The sequence below is a fragment of the Argopecten irradians genome, chromosome 11, assembly GCF_041381155.1.
Source record: "Argopecten irradians isolate NY chromosome 11, Ai_NY, whole genome shotgun sequence".
Taxonomy (NCBI): Eukaryota; Metazoa; Mollusca; class Bivalvia; order Pectinida; family Pectinidae; genus Argopecten; species Argopecten irradians.
In genome coordinates this window covers 16443080-16467091 of record NC_091144.1, presented here as the reverse complement: position 1 = coordinate 16467091, position 24012 = coordinate 16443080, and the positions used below count along the sequence as shown (strand labels likewise).

Here is a 24012-nt window from a genome sequence, read left to right as displayed (position 1 = left end):
ACGCGAAACATTTGACGAAAACGAGAATATTGTAATTGTAAATATCGAAATAAAATCGCTGTGTGCAGAAACAGGTTCACAGTCTTGGAGCCAAAATGGGTTTTGTTAATTCTTTTTTACATAAGTGACATGTCATTGGTCGATGTATTGTCATGGTATCAAATTGTAAGTAATGATAGAATTACTCATACGAATTGTTTAGCATTGCAATTGTGCTTGATGGTATTGAATGGCGTGAAGATTGACGACTATAAGATGGCACCCTGTGGTGCTACGGTATAACTTCATGCAGTGACTAATGTCTCTCTGTCAGAAATAAATCGCACTTGTCGAGCATTCTTAGTCATCGAACATTATTGATAAAAGTCCATGTAACTGTATCACTCAGTTAATCCGTCATCACTGGCTGAGCAACAGCGAACATGTATAATATTTCAAATTTCAAATGGTCCTTAACCACCAAATTGATACGTATCACATTTGTGTTTGGCAAGGATTGTTTAAAACGCTGCAGGGTAATTTGTATCCAATTTGATGCAGGCAGTATTTTGTCTCGTAAAAGCAATCATTCACAAATAATATCTTCAGATAATGATTGATGACAAGATGGTCAACATGCTTTACTTGTATGTCATTCTATTGATTCCGAACACAATAATTGTTTAATCATCAAATGCCTTGTATGAAAATTGCTGGAAATGAGCATTAGATCAAACATAAGATATCGGTATGATTAGCTATGGAATTAGTTGAATAAATGATAAGAGTGAAACGCGTGTACACATGTACATAGAAAATCATTTGTATGTTCTGTATATATGATATCACCTGCAAACAGGGTTAGAAATAAACAGATTTGGAATAAGCTATTTTCTAATTGGGAGACTAAATATATGATAATTATTATCAAATATATGATAAGAGCACACGAATGGAAAAGGAAATGTTATTATTTTTTTAATTTTATACAGAAGTGATTATGGAATCATTTTCTACTGTTAATGTGGTAGTTAATGTGATGTTTAGGAGTTGTTTTTGTAACTTAAAATTCCTATCGTCTATAGCGTCGGCCATTGTCATTGACATTATTCATCATAGAATTCATATCTATTAATTAGGCCATCTTATCGACATAATCTCCGGTTGTCAACGACCAGAGACACAACACACCGATCTCTCGTGCGTCATATCCGGTGACGCGATACAGATTAAATCCCTATGGTAAATATCACAAATCATTTTCTTAATCTACATAGAACAGACATAATTAACCTACCTCAAAACTGATTGTTCCATTCCTGTCGTGGTCAAATGTATTAAAGACATAATGTGCATACGCGCTGGAATCTGAAAAAAATGCAAATAAAAAAACCCATATAATGCACATGTACTGTGAAGTAGCGACGCTGCTATTATCAAATTTCATATGTATACGTTGTAACGATAGATTTGTTTTATGTTTGATATGCACCTCTTGTCAGTTATTACGATTTTTATTTTGTATATTAGGAAGGTATAGTTAATCCATTTATGAATAAAACCACAATAAAGGAGTATTCTTTCGCAAAACTTGACATAATAACATCCATATATTGATAAATCAATAAGAATTATTTTCGTGGACATAGTATTAGGAAATATGTAAATAAATAACAAAAAGTCGTCTTCTAAAACGAGAGGTTATATAAATAAATTTAAAAAAACTAAATGAAGAAGAGACATTCGTATTGATTTATTTATGTAACCTTTACCTCTAGATGAAACCTAAGTTTTAAATCTATCCCCGAAATTAATACACAGTCAATCATGTTTATAGACAATATAATACCTAAGAAAGCCAAGCAGTATTAATACACATTATAGGAGTGGTCTGATTAAGCAGGTAGTCCTTACACAGAGATGGTTGCTTAGGCAGGTTGGACTGTAGATTACGTTAGACCTCTTTAACTCGACGGAATTATGGAAAATACTTCGAATTAAACATGGTATTCGAATCATATGAGTTTGATGTAACGATGTGTATATATCCAATTCTTGGTATATATGTATCACGATGACTGTTTTATTGGTCACGCTATGTATCTGCATTGTAATAAAGTCATTCCCCGACGTATTCACGGCGTAATTCCTTAATGATAACTGTGGACACTTGTAGGACTGGGTGTTCCTGTGGCGTGCTTTGTACGTGTCTTACGACACGCTGGTACGGTGCCTACTTCTCTATTTGTAATGGTTGGCATTCTTCTAACAAATGTATAATGATGTTGATTATTTTTTCCCATTATTGTGGCTTTATATGTTTATCATCTAAAATAGGACCAATTAAGGAAAAAGGTTTTGTATATGATGTGAATTTCTAATGACTGTGATGAATAAGTATGATAAAATAGATTCGAAATTGCAAAACTGAAAAAAAAATGTAAATATTTTATTAATTAAATAAATATTTTATGCATACTTTATTTCGTTTTATGATTGATAAAAAATCATTACAACAATTTTCCAAATTACAAATCTTATGCATTTACACAATTCGCATTACGGACAGTAAACATTAAAGCAATAGAGTAATCTTATTTTCCCAGTCACATTTTAAACACAAAAAGAAAACGTTTAAGTGCGGAAAAATAAACAATTAAGAAGAAAGCATGCTTACATCAATGTCTACAATACCAATGAATTCTCGGAGAGACATTTCATATAATGCAAACCTCTCTCTACTGGGGTTTGAATGTCTCTTGTATGGTTAACCAGATACTGTATTACAAAAGAGTATACCTTCCACAAAATTCTCAAGCCTCATTCGGCACAGACTTCTATATAAAACCATATACTTAATCAATATTTCAGCGCTGTGTCACTCGCTATAATAAGCTATAGAAATTTCTCTTTTATTGCCGTATGATGTAACAGACGTCGAGATATTTATGTATTTATTCTCTAGTTCTATCGGGTTGGTTTTATCAGTTGTGGCATATGAAGACAATGTAAAATAATTGACATTAATGATGTAATACTTACCACCCTGAGGAAAGAACTGAGCATAGATTTCTTTGAATGTCTCTTCGTTGACTATCCCTGTTGGACATTCCTGAAATTATAGAAATATAAAAATGGTCACGATGTATCTTACCACTAAACTATCTTAATATGGAGTCTTTGGTCTACTTAGAGCAAGAGGTTTGCAGACGGTGATCATATTAAGAGTCGTCTACTACACCTCTTTGATGGAGACATAGGTTATGGTTACTTCTGTATTTTAACTCATATTTTTGTAGTTTTTTTAATCTTATTGTTATGAGATTAAGATTGGCCCTGTAGGTAGGGCGTTAGAATTATACCTCCTGTCCCAATTGCATGATCATAAAATGCAACTAAATTAAGGATCTTATATTTTCTTTTCTTCTTAGCTAACTTTCCTCTTTCTAATGTCTCCCTTGACACCACCTCATTTTCGGCCTTCGGGTGAGCGCTCGCCCCTGTTAGGAAGATTCTGGGTTCCGTTCCCTGTGTAGTTTCTGCTCATGTGTAGCGTTCAGCATAAACGGAATGGAACGACTGGTTCGCCCGTTGTAAGTATAATGTGACCTGGTGGGGTGTGTTGTTTGTGGTGATTTTAGTAAGTATTGAACAGCACTTGTCAATGATTTTGGTTCTACTTTCCAATTTCAAACGGATGCAATAATAATCTAATAATATTGTACAAAAATGTAAATGGAAAACATATTTCAAAGAAATTGGCTGACATTCAGTAATTGATTTATGTATTGTAGTAGATTTGTTATATTAATCAAAGTTGCATACCACCAAAAGAATATATGTGAGGTTATAATGTGATTAGGGAAATATGTTCCGTGCCATGTTGTCAAAATGAGTTAAAGACAATGATGCAGTGGCCATCATGTTTGCCTCCCAGCAACAGATATACGTATAGCGTTATTGATTAACATTGCGTCTTATGAAGACATCCCGTGTACATTGGAGACGATATGTCCTGATGTTAATTAAAGCATTTTCAGAATTAGGAGTTCTGATCCCATGGGCTTTCCGTTCGTCTGATTTTACTGGGACGATTGATCATGTGAAATTTGCATGGGTGACTGCAACGAGATAACCGTTGAGTGGGACTGCTGTGCATTGCTATATCTACAGTCGTGGCGTGATGTAATTATGTTTACTTTACGTGACTTCTGTTTTATTTAATTAGATATTATGTTTTAAATTCAATTTCAAATATGTTTGTTTTCTGCAATGACAGAAAGATACATTCCAAATTTAAGTAATTGCATGACAGAAAATAGTTTTGTCTTTTATTCTGTCATGGAATAGAGAATACATGTATATTTGCTTATTATAATCAAAGACTGTCCAATAAAGCGAACACATATCGGGTAAAATATTCACATGTGATTGCCATCCCTACATCAATATATAAGAACCATTGTCTTTCATATTTTTTTTCTTTAATATAATATATGTACATGCACAAAGATCTCATCTTTGAAGACCTCTCATCTCAGAACAAATATAGTAAATGAAAAGAAATTTTCTTATGAATGTTCAAAGAGCAATGCTGCTGCCAAAACAACATTCAGACCTTGATAACTTGATACAAGTAGAATGCTTTGAGACCTATGGGGCCGCGGTGGCTGAGTGGTTAAGATGTCTCGACATATCACCACAAGCCCTCCACCTCTGGGTCGCGAGTTCGAATCCCATGTGGGGCAGTTACCAGGAGTTCGAATCCCATGTGGGGCAGTTGCCAGGTACTGACAGCTGGTCGGTGGTTTTTCTCCGGGTACTCCGGCTTTCCTCCACCAACAAACTTGGCACGTCCTTAAATGACCCTGGCTGTTAATAGGACGTTAAACTAATAAAACACAAACAGCTTTGAGACCAAACATATGAGGATTTTATGATGAAAATCATCATACCATGAACAATCGATGCTTGTTACATATTTTTACGTTCTGTCATTTATTGTTGCGATTCAAGATCATAACGTCAATACATTCAGCTGGTGTCGTAGATTAAGCCAATCCCGCTGACTCCTCCAGGAGATCTGGGTTTAGCTGACTTAACTCTAGGAAAAAACTACATAAAAATGTTTAATACATTCTTATATTGCTAATGTTATATAAGGTTTTACACGCAAAAAAACAATAACCAATGATTTGTTAAAGACAGTAAAGACATTAGCTTAGTGCATCTTTAGTTTATACATGGACAGATGCTGATGAAATTGTGATTTGTGGTCTCTTAATCAGGGTGGTTCCTTTTGCATGGTTTTATATTCTATTTTATATTTCTTTTGGCTCTTATTTACAAAGTGGAACGAAAATAGAGGAAATATATAGCTTTATATCTAATTAGGCCTATGTGCGATGGGAAAATCCCAAGGGCACAAGCAAAAACAAACCGAAGGGTAAAAGACGATGACAACAATGACATCTTCCCCGGATGTTGTCATTCGCTAGATTCAGAATCTGCGATGATGGAGGTCTAGGCCTCCTGGGGCTACTATCGGACAAGCGCTGATAACATTACGGACACTGCAGCAGTACTTCAATGCTAACGAATGGTCGTGCTCACTGATTAATGGCGGAATTAGATTTTCCTCCGCGCGGATCTTCGCTATCGATTTGTGACCCGGCTTATAGATATATATAAATCTATACCGAGGACCTGGTTCGCAATATTGGTGAAAGTTATTGACGGACGAAGGATAATGGGGTTCTAACACATCACTTCGAGGCATGCGCTTTACACGACAATGAACCGCCGAATATACAGATACACTTGTAAGCATCGTACTTCCTTCTTAATTGATCGCTAATGCATTTAATTCTAAAAAATGTAATATCTTTAGTAAAAAAACATTCCCGCGATTGCAGACTAATTGTAGTAACATATTTATATTTTAAGATATATCAGATTACTTCTTATGTCTTAACATGAGATTCTAGATATAACACAGAAATGTTTGATAAACATAAAATTGGCATGTTTTATCCGCTTACATAACTTTTAGGAGTCCCTTCTAGTGTACGATCGCATTATTCATCAAACTATCAAAATAGAAAAGTAATTATTTCAATGATCTTTAAACGATAATAAGAATGACGAGACAATATATAAATCAATTTTTTATCAATCAATCAATATTTTATTTTAGTGTCACGCATCATAAAAAATACAGCCATTGAAAAAATAAATGTACAAGTAATTTTTGATGCCCAGCCGATGTCGGCTTACGAGACACTTATGAAAATGCACATGGAGTTAAAATATCAGGATTGATGTTTACATATCCGCTATTAAAGATGCGCAACCATATAAAGCAGTGATAGTTTTTAGTATACGATTGAAAAAGAAGACTTTTTGGCATCAATCATGATGGTCACAAATTATTCAATATCGCAGAAAATGGCTGACGATATTGACTGAATATAGTAATCATAGTAGCTCGCAGGGATAACTTTGGATGGAGAATTACTCAATGCATTTAAACATTGAAATGCATTCAGATGGCAATAATGGGAGCATGAATGCCTACTGGACTGCAGCAAAGTTAACGAAGGGCGGAAGTTGGCATTCATACTCCCATAATTGCCAATGCCAATTGAATGCAGTTTAATGCTTATATGTATATTTACATTTGGTAACAATTCTGTGATAAAATCTAAAGATTATGCATCTATAATGAATAAACATTTCATTATCGTCAAGGAGTGAACAACTATTTCCACGGCAATTGTAACGTCACAATGATAATTACGTCAAATTAAGCGGATGGTAGTTCATACAATAGTTAATGCCAACTGCGTTCCATAAGATTACATTGTGGAGTGGCAGTGGAAGTATTATTGTGTAAAGCATATACCGTTTAATATGCAATGCATATACCATAGACAGTCTTGGTATTTACCAATGAAAACATTTCACTTTTTAAAATCAATACTTGTTACATACATAATTGATGGACACCTTTAGAGGAGTTCAAATCTTCGTGATCTGTGATTTTCGATATGTTTACGAAGTGAACTTTCCTGGCAAATAGAAATAATTGGCAGATGAGCTTTTTTGATTCGACAACAAAGCCACTTCATAGCGGAGTACAGGGAGTGTTTTGATCACTGGCGCTGGATACTGAATTAGTTTGATACATTAACCAGATGAAAGCATTACTAAGATGAGAGACAAGCTTTCTATTGATCATGATCCTGTCTGGAGGGTTTAAGCGTCTGCTTGACACATAGAAAACAATAATATGTTCTATGATCGGAAAGTGAGAAGAGGAAAATCGAAAGCTACAAATGTAGTTTCCTGGAACAAAGCCGCGTTGGTGACACGATCCTACCGACTAATTGTTTGTTTGACTAGTAACAGTAACACAGATATATCGAGGTGGTTTGAGCAGGCTTCCATAAAGCGACTGTATGAGAAGTGCAAGATTAAAAGAGTGAAGGTCCTCCCACATGTTTGTGTAATATTTTATCTAATAACGTCTTGGTAATACGAAAATAATAAAATATGCATGAGTGGGTGTACATGTTAACATTTTTAATCCAATTTACAAAATCAAATATCAGCATTTCTAAATGTCACCTCGTTGTATTTTATATGACAAAGCGATGCTATGACGTGATTCTGCCTTCACTAATTCTGGCCCGGCATTCATATATGGAAAAGTAAAAGTATTACAAGGTATTTCCAGAACGCCTTCTTTGATCATCAAATAGATTTGTATGTCTGGGTATTATAGTTCTCAAAACAACAGAATCATTCCCAATAGTTTGCAAATAGATCTTAATGGAGACGTTGCATCACGAAAAACGGCCTTCCAGCCGCTGGATACACACAAACGACCATCTGCAGAAGAACAGGTTTTGCAAAGAATCAGTTAGTTACGGCTTTTTTCCTGAATGCTGTAAAAGCTGCCCCAGGTCTTTAGGGACGAGGTATTAGAACCCGGCAAGCATTTTCACAATTTGTAGTGAGGCATTCAGGAAATGTCACAGAACTAACAAAACACTAAATTGAATTCCGCATGCTTTATGGGTGCTTGTCCTTACAATTGCGACAGGAAATTGACAAAAACCGAAGACAGAAGGTGTGATTTATGCTGCTCTAATAGAAGGTTTCCAGAGTACTTAAACGAGTTTCAAGATCACAGAAGGCCCGCAGATCTGCCACAATTAAACTGAATATAAGCTACGTTCCAATAACGATAGAATACGCAATAAACACATTATAGAATGTGTTGTATAACATTACCATACACATAAACGACGCCAAATGTGTTGGTAAAGTAATTCACTGCCCTGTAATTTATGTAAAGTTTAAAATGAATTGGTCACCAGTTATATCTAACCTTAAAAAAGTAGCGGTTAACCTTCACCAAAACGGCTTTTAATACAACAGTGCAATAGTAACGTACATACATACACCTATGTGTTATCTGCTAATGATTTGGGGAAGATTAGAGTAAGAGTACGTTTAGTTATGTTAAAATCGTTTAAACAGTATCCGTGTGAATTCCTTGCACATTTTCTACATTTTGTAACTGTTAAAATCCACTGTACATCTCAGATCCTTACCTATTTAAATTATCTATATATTATCCTCAGTTCCATATATATTTAAATCATCTGAACATTATCTTCAGCTCCTTTTAGGTATGAATCATCTGCATTATCTGCAGCTACTTACCTATTTAAATTATCTGTACATTATATTAAGTTCTTTACATATTTAAATAATCTGTACATTATCTTCAGTTCCTTACATATTTAAATTATCTGTACATTATCATAAGTTCCTTACGTATTTAAATGATCTGTGCATTATCTTCAGCTCCTTATGTATTTAAATTATATGTACATTATCTTCAGTTCATTACATATTTAAATAATATTGTATTATCTTCATCTCCTTACCTATTTAAATTAGTTGTACATTATCTTCAGTTCCATACATACTTAAATCATCTGAACATTATCTTCAGTTCTTTACCGGTTTGAATTATCTGTACATTATCTTAAGTACCTTACCTATTTAAATAACTTGCATTATCTTCAGTTCCTTACATATTTAAATTATCTGTACATTATCTCTAGTTCCTTACCTATTTAGATAATCTGTGCATTATATTTAGCTCCTTATCTATTAAATTTATCTGTGCATTAACTTTTGCTCTTTACCTCTTAATTATATGGACATTATCTTAGGCTCCTTAGGTTCTTTACCTTTTTAAATTATCTGTACATTATCTTTAGCTTCTTACATGTTTAGATTATAAGTACATAATCTTCAGTTCCTTACATATTTAAATTATTTGTATATTATCTTCAGTCCTTTTCTCTTTATATCCCCTGTACATTTTCTCCAGTTTCTTACCTGTTTAAATTATCTTCAGGGGTATAGAAAGGCTAATTACTCAGAAAATCCGCGGTCAATTTTTTTATAGTTTTTCATCATAACCCAAACAACTGTCTTATTATGTGGATAAAAAATAAAGAAAATTAAACGACACAATTTTTTTAAAATAGGTATTTAAGTTGAAATTCAAATGCAAAAATTGGCCCTTTTAGGCCTCATGTACACGCGTTCGTGTGAAAAATTCACAATTAATGTATTTTTAAGAGTGGAAACGACATTGAGGTCATTGATAGCCATATAAACTTACATATTAAAGATAAAAAACGTTGTTGTTTGTAATATTTCAGTTAATTACCAAGCTTTGAAAATATGTATGTAAAAATGCAATTTGAGAGTACAATATTTCCAAAACCGCAAGGTCAAATTTCAAATAAAAGCCTTAACAAACAGTTAATCAACCAATCTTTCAGTGAGTAAATTTTAAAGAAAATTAAACGAGGGCAAATTTTTAGGCCTAACTGTATCGAACCACCTTAAATCCTCTATACATTATCTACAACTCCTTACCTGTTTAAATCCTCTGTACATTATCTACAACTCCTTACCTGTTTAAATCCTCTGTACATTATCTACAACTCCTTACCTGTTTAAATCCTCTGTACATTATCTACAACTCCTACTGTTAAATCTCATATTACTGTTAAATCCTCTTACATTATCTACAACTCCTTACCTGTTTAAATCCTCTGTACATTATCTACAGCTCCTTACCTGTTTAAATCCTCTGTACATTATCTACAGCTCCTTACCTGTTTAAATCCTCTGTACATTATCTACACTCTTACCTGTTAAACCTCTTACATTATCTACACTCCTTACCTGTTTAAATCCTCTGCTCTTACCAATTATCTACACTCCTTACCTGTTTAAATCCTCTGTACATTATCTACACTCCTTACCTGTTTAAATCCTCTGTACATTATCTACACTCCTTACCTGTTTAAATCCTTCTATACATTATACAGTCCTTACTTACTGTTAATCCTCTGTACATTATCTACACTCCTTACCTGTTTAAATCCTCTGTACATTATCTACAACTCCTTACCTGTTTAAATCCTCTGTACATTATCTACAACTCCTTACCTGTTTAAATCCTCTGTACATTATCTACAACTCCTTACCTGTTTAAATCCTCTGTACATTATCTACAACTCCTTACCTGTTTAAATCCTCTGTACATTATCTACAACTCCTTACCTGTTTAAATCCTCTGTACATTATCTACAACTCCTTACCTGTTTAAATCCTCTGTACATTATCTACAACTCCTTACCTGTTTAAATCCTCTATACATTATCTACAACTCCTTACCTGTTTAAATCCTCTTACATTATCTACAACTCCTTACCTGTTTAAATCCTCTGTACATTATCTACAACTCCTTACCTGTTTAAATCCTCTTACATTACATTATCTACAGCTCCTTACCTGTTTAAATCCTCTATACATTATCTACAGCTCCTTACCTGTTTAAATCCTCTGTACATTATCTACAACTCCTTACCTGTTTAAATCCTCTGTACATTATCTACAACTCCTTACCTGTTTAAATCCTCTGTACATTATCTACAACTCCTTACCTGTTTAAATCCTCTGTACATTATCTACAACTCCTTACCTGTTTAAATCCTCTGTACATTATCTACAGCTCCTTACCTGTTTAAATCCTCTGTACATTATCTACAACTCCTTACCTGTTTAAATCCTCTGTACATTATCTACAACTCCTTACCTGTTTAAATCCTCTGTACATTATCTACAACTCCTTACCTGTTTAAATCCTCTGTACATTATCTACAACTCCTCGACCTGTTTAAATCCTCTATACATTATCTACAACTCCTTACCTGTTTAAATCCTCTGTACATTATCTACAACTCCTTACCTGTTTAAATCCTCTGTACATTATCTACAACTCCTTACCTGTTTAAATCCTCTGTACATTATCTACAACTCCTTACCTGTTTAAATCCTCTGTACATTATCTACAACTCCTTACCTGTTTAAATCCTCTGTACATTATCTATTATCTACAACTCCTTACCTGTTTAAATCCTCTGTACATTATCTACAACTCCTTACCTGTTTAAATCCTCTATACATTATCTACAACTCCTTACCTGTTTAAATCCTCTATACATTATCTACAACTCCTTACCTGTAATCCTTTTAAATCCTCTGTACATTATCTACACTCCTTACCTGTTTAAATCTCTTACATTATCTACAACTCCTTACCTGTTTAAATCCTCTTACATTATCTACAACTCCTTACCTGTTTAAATCCTCTGTACATTATCTACAGCTCCTTACCTGTTTAAATCCTCTGTACATTATCTACAACTCCTTACCTGTTTAAATCCTCTGTACATTATCTACAACTCCTTACCTGTTTAAATCCTCTGTACATTATCTACAACTCCTTACCTGTTTAAATCCTCTGTACATTATCTACAACTCCTTACCTGTTTAAATCCTCTGTATATACAACTCCTTACCTGTTTAAATCCTCTGTACATTATCTACAACTCCTTACCTGTTTAAATCCTCTGTACATTATCTACAGCTCCTTACCTGTTTAAATCCTCTATACATTATCTACAACTCCTTACCTGTTTAAATCCTCTGTACATTATCTACAACTCCTTACCTGTTTAAATCCTCTGTACATTATCTACAACTCCTTACCTGTTTAAATCCTCTGTACATTATCTACACTCCTACTGTTAATCTCTTACATTATCTACAACTCCTTACCTGTTTAAATCCTCTGTACATTATCTACAACTCCTTACCTGTTTAAATCCTCTGTACATTATCTACAACTCCTTACCTGTTTAAATCCTCTTACATTATCTACACTCCTTACCTGTTTAAATCCTCTATACATTATCTACAACTCCTTACCTGTTTAAATCCTCTATACATTATCTACAACTCCTTACCTGTTTAAATCCTCTGTATACATTATTTACACTCCTTACCTGTTAAATCCTCTGTACATTATCTACAACTCCTTACCTGTTTAAATCCTCTGTACATTATCTACAACTCCTTACCTGTTTAAATCCTCTGTACATTATCTACAGCTCCTTACCTGTTTAAATCCTCTGTACATTATCTACAACTCCTTACCTGTTTAAATCCTCTGTACATTATCTACAACTCCTTACCTGTTTAAATCCTCTGTACATTATCTACAGCTCCTTACCTGTTTAAATCCTCTTACATTATCTACACTCCTTACCTGTTTAAATCCTCTTACATTCTACAACTCCTTACCTGTTTAAATCCTCTGTACATTATCTACAACTCCTTACCTGTTTAAATCCTCTGTACATTATCTACACTCCTTACCTGTTTAAATCCTCTGTACATTATCTACAGCTCCTTACCTGTTTAAATCCTCTGTACATTATCTACAACTCCTTACCTGTTTAAATCCTCTGTACATTATCTACAGCTCCTTACCTGTTTAAATCCTCTGTACATTATCTACAACTCCTTACCTGTTTAAATCCTCTGTACATTATCTACAACTCCTTACCTGTTTAAATCCTCTGTACATTATCTACAACTCCTTACCTGTTTAAATCCTCTACATTATCTACAACTCCTTACCTGTTTAAATCCTCTATACATTATCTACAACTCCTTACCTGTTTAAATCCTCTGTACATTATCTACAACTCCTTACCTGTTTAAATCCTCTGTACATTATCTACAACTCCTTACCTGTTTAAATCCTCTGTACATTATCTACAACTCCTTACCTGTTTAAATCCTCTGTACATTATCTACAACTCCTTACCTGTTTAAATCCTCTGTACATTATCTACAACTCCTTACCTGTTTAAATCCTCTGTACATTATCTACAACTCCTTACCTGTTTAAATCCTCTGTACATTATCTACAACTCCTTACCTGTTTAAATCCTCTGTACATTATCTACAACTCCTTACCTGTTTAAATCCTCTGTACATTATCTACAACTCCTTACCTGTTTAAATCCTCTGTACATTATCTACAACTCTCTTACCTGTTTAAATCCTCTGTACATTATCTACAACTCCTTACCTGTTTAAATCCTCTTACATTATCTACAACTCCTTACCTGTTTAAATCCTCTGTACATTATCTACAACTCCTTACCTGTTTAAATCCTCTGTACATTATCTACAACTCCTTACCTGTTTAAATCCTCTATACATTATCTACAACTCCTTACCTGTTTAAATCCTCTGTACATTATCTACAACTCCTTACCTGTTTAAATCCTCTTACATTATCTACAACTCCTTACCTGTTAAATCCTCTTACATACTACAACTCCTTACCTGTTTAAATCCTCTGTACATTATCTACAACTCCTTACTGTTTAAATCCTCTTACATTATCTACACTCCTTACCTGTTTAAATCCTCTGTACATTATCTACAACTCCTTACCTGTTTAAATCCTCTATTACATTATCTACAACTCCTTACCTGTTAAATCCTCTGTACATTATCTACAACTCCTTACCTGTTTAAATCCTCTGTACATTATCTACAACTCCTTACCTGTTTTAAATCCTCTGTACATTATCTACAACTCCTTACCTGTTTAAATCCTCTGTACATTATCTACAACTCCTTACCTGTTTAAATCCTCTGTACATTATCTACACTCCTTACCTGTTTAAATCCTCTGTACATTATCTACAACTCCTTACCTGTTTAAATCCTCTGTACATTATCTACACTCCTTACCTGTTTAATCCTCTTAATTATCTACACTACCTGTTTAAATCCTCTGTACATTATCTACACTCCTTACCTGTTTAAATCCTCTATACATTATCTACAACTCCTTACTGTTAAATCCTCTTATAACACTCCTTACCTCTGTACATTATCCTACATTAACTCCTTACCTGTTTAAACCCTCTGTACATTATCTGCAGCTCCTTCCTGGAGAACTTTGTATTTCGGCAGAGCGTGTCCAACCCCTCCGGCTTATACCGCACCACTTGCATCTCAAGATCGTCAAACTCATGGTCTGCAAAAGAGGTAGTATTGGTTAGTAAATTCACCATTCAAAATATAATGATTACCATTAAATTTGTGGCAGTACATTTTATATACAAATATATCTAGCGCATACAAAAATATTTTACACTTTCAAACTTATTCATTTTAGATTGACCATCACATATGTAAAACTGACAATATTTGAACGATTGAACACTAATTTGATTATTGAATTGAGATATTGCATTGCGAGAAAATACAATATTTCAATAGTGTCGTGGAACGTCTCTAGTCACGTGACTTTTGCGCCCACGCGTGATAGTGTTTCCGGTAGATCTGGTTTACGACAATGGATATGTGAAGATGGTAATGCCATTTGTAATACTCTTTATGTCGGCTTTGGCTGATGGGGTTATTTACGAGAGAATTATTTCTAGAATTATGTTTGTTATGTGGGTGTTGTTCTGCTAAAACGTGAGCCGTAATGAGAGTCGCTCTAAGTAGAACTTGTACTGGTGCATTTGCTAATCTCATACACCCCTAAAAGCTTACAATAAACTGCTCAAGTTTTATATTTTGGAAATTTTGAATGCCTCTTAAGGGTTGAATGAGTTAAGTATCTATAATGGGCATTTTACAAGGATATCACCACTGATGATTGTATTCTAGAAGAACGATAAAGATTTGAGTTCATGCAAATGCTTTGAATAACCACTTATTCAGCACACTTTATTACGGTTTTAAAATCTATGACCGATGCAAATTGAAACCAATAATTAGGTTGAGTTATTTCTGTATGATAAAATACCCCCATTCTATTAGGATGATTGAATGATCTAATTCCATGCCAACTCATACATTGCATAGTAAATTAACAGTACACTTAGAAATGTTGTGTATGTTAGGTGATTGTCTAACATTTGTTTTAGGGCCTTTCACCACGAGGGACATGTAATTATCTCATTGGGCATTGTCGAGTTTAACTAGTGGAATGCCTGGCTGATGTACAAGCTCGGCTGGACTATCAGAAGAGTGCATTCTGAATAGATTAACTAGAAATTCTGTGTAGGTGTGTACAGACAACTATAACGGAGCAAACGATGCTTAATTGCACCAGAATCCATTAAAAATGTGTCATATGGTAGAGTTATTTTGCGTTCACATGCATATCAAATACATAAAGTAATAATTCAACATAGAGAAGCGAATTAAATGTTAGCAACACGTGGGCTGGTCTTAAACATTGTTTCAGAAAAAAATAAAGGCAGAAAGTAGCTTTACAACAACACTAAACTTGAAAAATCTGTATAAACATGCGGTAGAAATAACGGTTCGTTTAGCAGACTTTGGATGAGTTGCAACTTGAAGCGTCATGCATGCATTATATACACATGAAATCATTTGTTTGAAAGATTGAAATATCATCTAATATTTCCTGGCCTCAAATTTATATCTGCCACTAGTGTAATGGGAAGATTGACTGTATAAATGGATTATCCATTGGCAATCCCTAACTATGGAGACATGGTATATTAATATTGAGTTATATCATTTGCGAAACATTTGCCATGAATATGTTTTGACCAGTTAAACATCTACTGTAATAATAGATACATGCAGAACATGTTTGTCAGTATTTATGGCAGTCCATGATGGCGAATTTATGTTCTGTGAATATGTTGAGCGAAGGTGAGAGCAATAGTGAGTTTGACTATATCATAGTTAACAGTACATTATTGTTTACATGCTTAACTTTTCAATTAATTATAAGAGTCGTAATTACAAAGTTGTTCCAAACACAAGCCATTGCTTCTGAACTATATATGTATAATTCATACATTAATAAATATCATACGATTCCAAGAGCATTGCACTTATCTAATTAGTATGTTGGTGACATTGTTAACAGGTTTGTTTGGCACAAACACCAACGTTGACAGTTCAATGGTTTGTTCACTTATATACATTTATAGATAGAATGGTAGATTAATAACGACTAGAACTAAATGTATTTTTCAAAGATTTTTTTCAAACGGCTATATTATCATCACCTCGTTTGAAAATAGACATTTCTGTGTACATGAGAGAGGTGTATGGACATATTGTAAATGCATCAACTTTACGCCCTACATGTGTAGGGAGCCAATTTGTCTTGGCTCTTTGAACTCGCCACGCTGGAAAGGGTTTAATGGGAAAGCATTCCCAGTGTGATACAGTGTCATGGTTCAGTGGATGGAAACAGATGTAACCTATGTTTCAGAGAGTAAATTACTGGTAATGAACTGATAAATTCCCTAGCTATATCGGCCTAATGATCACTTACACAGATAATATGGTGGCGATGGTAAGTTCGTTCCCTAGATTGTTATCGGCATAATTTGAGTGCTAGCATCGCTGATTAAAAATCAATAAACTACATTGTATTACATGTTCCATACGATAATTTAAGATCTCAAAGTCCAGGTCCTAGGTGTTAAATTGAAGCGTTCCTATATAACCATGTAGCTAGCAAAGTAATACCTTCATAAGTAACCGCCTCCTTACAGAATATGCAACAAAGTAATAGCTCGAAAATCAGAATAGCTAGCAACGCAATACTTTCCCATGTACCCGGCTCCTTACAGAGTATGCAACTAAATAATAACCCCCAAATAACCACCTTTCTTATCACGTACATAACAGGCAAGAAATAATACCTTTCTTTGTAACCACCTTCCATATCAACTCCAAATCATGCGTAAACGTACTACCTTCCAAAGTAACCACCTTCCATATCAACTCCAGAAAGGCAACAAAGTAATGATTTCATATACATACATGTACAACCTTTTTCATTCATCACCTTTACAAAAAGCTAGTTTATCATGAAATGTTGTCATGGCTGAAAATGACAAACCAAATTGATATATTATCGCAGTTATTCCGGGATGTTGCAATAGCAATGTTACGTCAGGATAGTGACTAGCCATGTTTATAGGGCACGTAAATACTAAGCGTATAGTCATGTAACCAGGTTTACAACAGCTGAAATTCAGGGCGCGTGACTCTCCACATTGGTTGGTCTTTAACGTCCTATGAACGGCTAGCATTAATTATGAATCGCTAAGTTAGGAAATGTACAATATAAGAAAGTTGGAGTAACAGGACAGAAATCATCGAATGACGGTCAGTGTTAGATAACTGCGATGCCCTGGACATGTCGTGAGCTCATAACATCTATAAAGTATAAGTCGTTTTGTTTTACGCTGTGAAGACTTTGAAAGACACATTATGGACAGTAACTATGTCGATGGCAACTGGTTGCCATCAAAGATCTTCGTCAACGGTAATGTATTTCAATGTTCTAATTTTTGGCTTGTGCTAATTTAATATCAATATTTAAGCGATATTTTCTTAATAAAACGATGCCTGTTCAAAGCATTGTTTTCATGGGTGCAAACAATAGACGTTTTTACTCATTTTCAAAAACATTCGTTTATAGGTCATTTTAAAAGTTTACGTGTATGTAGATGCTTCAAAATAGACAATAATACACAGGTCTTAAACCAGATATCCAAAACCAAAGAAAACCAAACGAGTGAGGCATGTAAAATACTAAACATATTCAGGAATCAATCTTCGATTTCAAATTGTCAATAAACCATTAAAAATTCAACCGAAAATACTTTGCGTTTCATTTTAAAGTTAGATGTAATCAGGCATTAAGGCAATCAAAATGACAATTTTATATTATTTAAATTAGCCATGTCAAATATTTTCCTGAGCTATTATTTGACTTCAAAATAACACCATTAACCTTCTCATTAGCTTTCAAAACGACCTTTTTATGACACTTCAGACGTTTAATAATCACGAGAGGAGCTAGAGGAGAAACTAGGGCGCCACACACTTGTCATGAGCACGGCGCGTGCAGGTCTCCTCATGACTGGATTAAAATTTTGGGTTACCAGACTGGATTAATGGAAATGTCACTATACCGGCGGAGGTAATGGGATATTCGATTGTAGTCAGTATTCATTGTTTTTTTAATTATTTCCTTGGTGCACATAGTTTGTCGTTATAACGAATGATACCTTCGCAACAATTACTTGACACTCGTTGACTATTTTTGGCTAATTTGTAATTTTGACTTATCATACTGACATCATATGCTCTCATGATTATTGAATCATTTCTAAATCTTAAATAGACTGTGAATATTGATAGTTAATTATGTGTGGCAAATTAAGCCATCAATTTGATAATTCAATAAATATGCTTTCGTAAGGAAACGAAGAAAAGACTATTTTCTGATGCCGAACACCTAATGGTGATGTAGGTATCCACATCAATTTATAATTTGTTATGGTTTTAAGTGCTGACTAAAATAAAGCTGTTTAATGATTATGTTTTATAAGATATAAATAGTCCATATTGTCATTATCTAATTTCTATAATAAATTGTTGTACACATTAAAACTATGAGGTTGTCCGAATTATTGATAATTAATTCCTCATATATGCCATGGAACTAATTTGGCAGAAAGGTAAGCTACCTGTAATTGCCTCTAGTAAACAAATATACAGAGCGAATAGGCGTACGTACTATGAATACAACACAGCGATCATATTCATAGGCTTTCAAAATACTATATGTTTATGTATCTTTTCATTCGTTTTCTGCGTTACCTTTCTACTAAGTACTTTATTCTATTTTATATTCTAGTAGAACGTCTACACTGGTATGAGTTTCTCATTCTTTATTTATTCCCATCTGTATAGATTTACATTTCAACCTGACGAATGTAAAGCGCAGCCTCTCCTTTATCTACTTAATTTTATTTTTATACAAGTTCAATAGTAATGTATTATCTAAATTTGGATTTATCGATCACGATATTGAGGAAAAGCGTTGCAACCAGCGAATTTGAGTATCGCCTGTCAGAAATTCTAGCCAGTTAGGTTTCAAAAAGCGGAAATATATTTGTCGTATGCATTAAACCCTTTTGAAATAAACAAAGGAATACATTGACGTCTGTAGCGTTAATTGACCATTAAAATGACAGTAAAGCTTTCAGGCACATCTTCTATGTAATTAGAGGTTTTAACCATACAATGCATTTTTGATTGTAATAATTGATACGGAGATCAAACACCATGTGAGAGAGCTACGCAGGAATATCTGTGACAATAATGATGCTTTCAATTAGAACTCCTCAATAAATTATGTTCATGTTATTATCACAAGTATTAGCAAACATAGATGAAATTCACGGCATTGATTTTACAGGTGGTCAGAGCTTCAAAACACAATGTGAAATCAATATATGTACACCATTACAACGACTGTTAGTCACACAGCGGTTAGTAGTATACACGGGGATTGCGTCAGGAGTTTGTACAGGGAAGCAGGGAAAGTACAACACTAACAACAAACAGATACAATCACACTGTATTTTACACAAACATTTAGCACAACACGGCCAGTTACCTATATCGAGAACCTTGTCATAAATAGCTCCCATTTTGCCTCGATAAGACGATCAAAATGACAGATGTTAGAGCCACTTCCTCGGCTACACTGCTGTGGCAGTCATACTTTATGTCCAAAGTTTGTTCATGTATGAGAATTATATATCCGGTTTATGTCTTCATTTCAAGAAAACTATTGCTGAACTTTGTTAAATAAAATTAAAAATCTACATATTGATCTGAAGAAATCTAATCCATGTTGCCGAGAAATGACAGTTTCTCCTAACCGTTTAGGAATCGCCAACGAAACCTAACAGCAATTGTGACTCAATTAGAAACCAAAATCACAAATGCAAAGAACCAATTATACATGGTGAATAATTTATCGCCATGTCCTGATGGTTCGTTCGTACCAATATCATCTCTGGGTATGTGACACTTGGCGATTCATCAATACCAGCTCCTGATGTACAACCAAGCTGTATGTAGTTCTATAGACACCACCTCTGTAAGCACACTTAGTCCACGCTATCCTCAATACTTGGTCCAGCAGAGATGTCGTATGTAAAAATCGATGGTAAAAATATTATCTGGATTTTCTTCATCACAAATCTAAGGACTTGGATCAATCACACACAGATGATTTCCCGATACCAGGTCCGTCTTTAAAACACGAAAAATCAATCAATTGCCCCGATAAAGCAGCAACAAGTCCTAAAGCAACGTAATCCAGTCAGTTTAGGATCAACATTGAGAGTAGAACATACAGACGATGGATACAATCTATACAATCCTTATATAAGCTTGAAAACATGTTTACCAACGACTTATTTACATATACAGTGTACAGGGCTCCACGGCCATCGCTATCTATTCGTCAGGAAAGACGCTCAACGGAGGCGGTATCATCTGGAAGATCTACGCGTTGATACATGAAAGAAAACAGTAAAGATGGTATAATGAAACAACCGTATCCCGCTGACAGCGTGTGTTAACGGCTCAGGATTTCAGAAATAGCCACACGGACAATCACCAGCCGTAAGTCATTAGATCGGTTTAAAAGGTATGCATGGCAACCGTTGTTATACCAATAGCAGCAAAAATAATTGTAATTAAAACAGAAATTCAAAATTCCTATCTATCACCACACGTCCAAACCAACCTAACTGTGCAAAAGCACGAGTTTAAAATTCAACAAATTCTCGTTACATCATATGTACATACACCATCATAGTCATGGCACTGATTACAAGGCGGCCGCCAGTCAGTCGTACTTCTGTACCAGTGGAAGGGTACACTTTGATTATCAATCACAGCTCTCCTCTGAATAAAAGTGTCAACCAAAATGAATGTTTCAATAGTTTAACATTATAATATGTTTTGCATAATTATCCTAGATCATTGCCGATGTCGCAAGCCGTCGCTGGATTCGCGTTGACAGACGCTGATGAATGACAGTCACAGAATGCGAGGTACAGTGCTCAACAATCGATACCGTTCACCGTGGTACCAGGCTTGGAAAAAGGGGACACACAGATATATCGAGTCATGTTATGACATAGCTCTCAACAACAGGCCAACACAAGACAACTATTCACTACTAAAAGCTGAACGCCTATTAGGCCCGTCTTGTTCAACAGTGCAGCTTTGATTTGTTTTGCTACCGGACATTCGGACATATAGGAGAGCTGACCAGAATTTGATTCCAGTTTGCGCAAGGTGTTGATTAATTATTGTCTATTGTATTGACAACACAAACATCTAGGGGAATTAGACTGCTAAATCCCATTTATAGTCCTACATCTATACATTACTTGCTTAGATGATGCTGTCATAACGGAGACATTTTAACACATTGAATGATAACATATTGATGAGAGATTTATGGTGACAAGAAAAAAGTCGGATGTAATAAATATTGATTACACATTCAACATCCATATGGGGACATTTGATATAAGCTGGTCATAATAGCAACAGCATTGTACATGTAGCTATGGAAATTATTTATAGTAAAATACTGATCATATCGAAATTACACCACAAACATTGCATCACAAAGATATAGTTTCCAATAATATTTTAAAATATGAGTGAGTAAAAGTAAAAATAAAAGTCGGTCTCAAGGTCAAAGGGTAAAACAAATATCAGTAGCCGCAATCGTCAATTCAGAAATCATTGGTGACAAAAACATATTATATCTATTAGATTTGGTATCGAGTATTTTGAGATTCCAATGTGGTTAATCGGTACATGGGATATGATACCAGTCGTCATACAAATTTGTATCAGGTTTGGTAGTTGAATTAACTTCTTATATAGTAGGTAGGGTCAACGAAATCAATAAATCTACGGCAAGCCTTAGAATGATACCGAATCCTATTGCAGAAGAAAATAGAGTATTCCCAAATGAGGTAATGTTAACAATTGTGTCCTCAAACATCCTTATCAATGTCACTTATTATAAAATTATAATCAATTCTGCCTCTAGAGAAAAGCATGCTGGGAAGTAACGTATCCTAGTTACAGTTTATCGAACGAAGAATATAAAGTAGAGCAATAATGTATGTTGTTGGCTATCTGATTGGTTAGTGTAACGGCGTGTTAAACACATAACAACTAGTAACAGTACCAAGTTTAGCACGGAATTATCACACGCCACATCTCTCTAGACCTCACATTGATTTTTTCGCTATGATATTTTGATATGTATTACATACAACTTCCTGAACTCAACACGGAATCAACGCTGCACGCGCAGCTCAGCTGGAACATTCATGATGATATTTCACACCCCAAAAATGTGGTGTGGAACATTGCAAATTGTTCATAGTCTCAACTCAACATATCTCGGGGGAATCCTGAATGATTTAAGAGAGGTCGTTTAGATCTCAGGTTATTGAATCGTGTAGTATTACTGTTTTAACAGACCGAAATTAATTGCACACTAGGAAAAGACATCATTCGAGTCCAAGATGGTTACATTGATAAACATCAACTGGTTTTATTTATGTTTTTTTTTATTTTATTTTTAACAGGGGCTGTACAGCAAAGTTCTGACTATTTTCAAAACCTATAGACAAATTACAATTTAATTCAAACCTGAAGCTTGATCAGTGCTCCTAGGTGTTTATTATTTAATAATAAATATAAACAATGCATTTGCCTAAAACGTGACGTGATTAAAGTATGTCTATGGCAGCATGCTGTGATAAAATAGCACTATAAAGAGGACAATAGATCCAATATTACAATGAATCTCAACACGAACTGTGTCCCAGAATATGCACGTTTGTAAAGCAGAATCTCGTTTTGTAACGTGGCATCTGATTAGCTGAAACAATGGCCTTATCATTTCATGTTTCGTCTCTAAGCGAGTCGTCCTCAGAACGTTCTGAATTCCCTGGCATTATATTGAACTATAATAATGAACTTGAATAAATGTGATAATGGTATAAAGTCAAACTATAACATAAACGTTAATCTTGAAATATTTTAATATGTAACCCAAATGCCGAAATGTCTCTTAAATCATGCATTTAACAAGAAAACTTCATTATACTTGTAAATTATCAGCAAAACTATTGGGAACTAATATTATCTGCTGTTGAAGACATCGCAGATTTCTATGACACACATATATTGTGCAATGTGATAAAAGTTTTAACGTTATCAACTTAAGTAATGTGATAGATGTAGAAATAACTTAATGGTCAGATTTCGTTCGTTTTGAAACTTTTAATCAGATTCTTGTACCAGTTTAAATAAAAGGTTAAAAAACTGGCTACTTTATAACTATTATGACATCGTCGAGTTTGTGACTTAATAATGAATGACCGGTATTTAGAATGAGTCTTAGAGTAAAAAGGAAGACACTCACAGTTACTGAACACATGGTCTGATTATCCATGGAAGTGTTGCAAATGTTATAAATTTGCCTATTGCAAAAACTGATTTTTTTCCCAATGGAAATACATTTTTTATTTGTACTGCTAAATTACATCAGTTAGGGAGATAAAGAAGACATTCAATATACACATTTAAAGTTAGTAATGATTAGAATTGAATACGTTATTGGTATCATCGATCTACCAATGTACGGCC

General features: G+C 34.3%; 1 protein-coding gene across 11 annotated transcripts in view; it reads right to left on the bottom strand.

Moving 5' to 3' along the window:
* LOC138334853 (Kv channel-interacting protein 4-like) overlaps positions 1–24012 on the bottom strand; it is a 320280-nt gene that overhangs the window by 8682 nt on the left and 287586 nt on the right. For 9 of the 11 annotated variants that reach the window (XM_069283628.1, XM_069283634.1, XM_069283631.1 and 6 more), the window contains 3 exons: positions 14361–14485; positions 3022–3091; positions 1277–1347 (listed from right to left, as the gene is read on the bottom strand). In XM_069283628.1, coding sequence (XP_069139729.1) covers positions 1277–1347; positions 3022–3091; positions 14361–14485 — 266 coding nt within the window. Of the gene's footprint in view, positions 1–1276; positions 1348–3021; positions 3092–14360; positions 14488–19927; positions 20690–24012 lie in introns of those variants that run through there. The other 2 variants (XM_069283636.1, XM_069283640.1) reach the window with 2 other exon arrangements.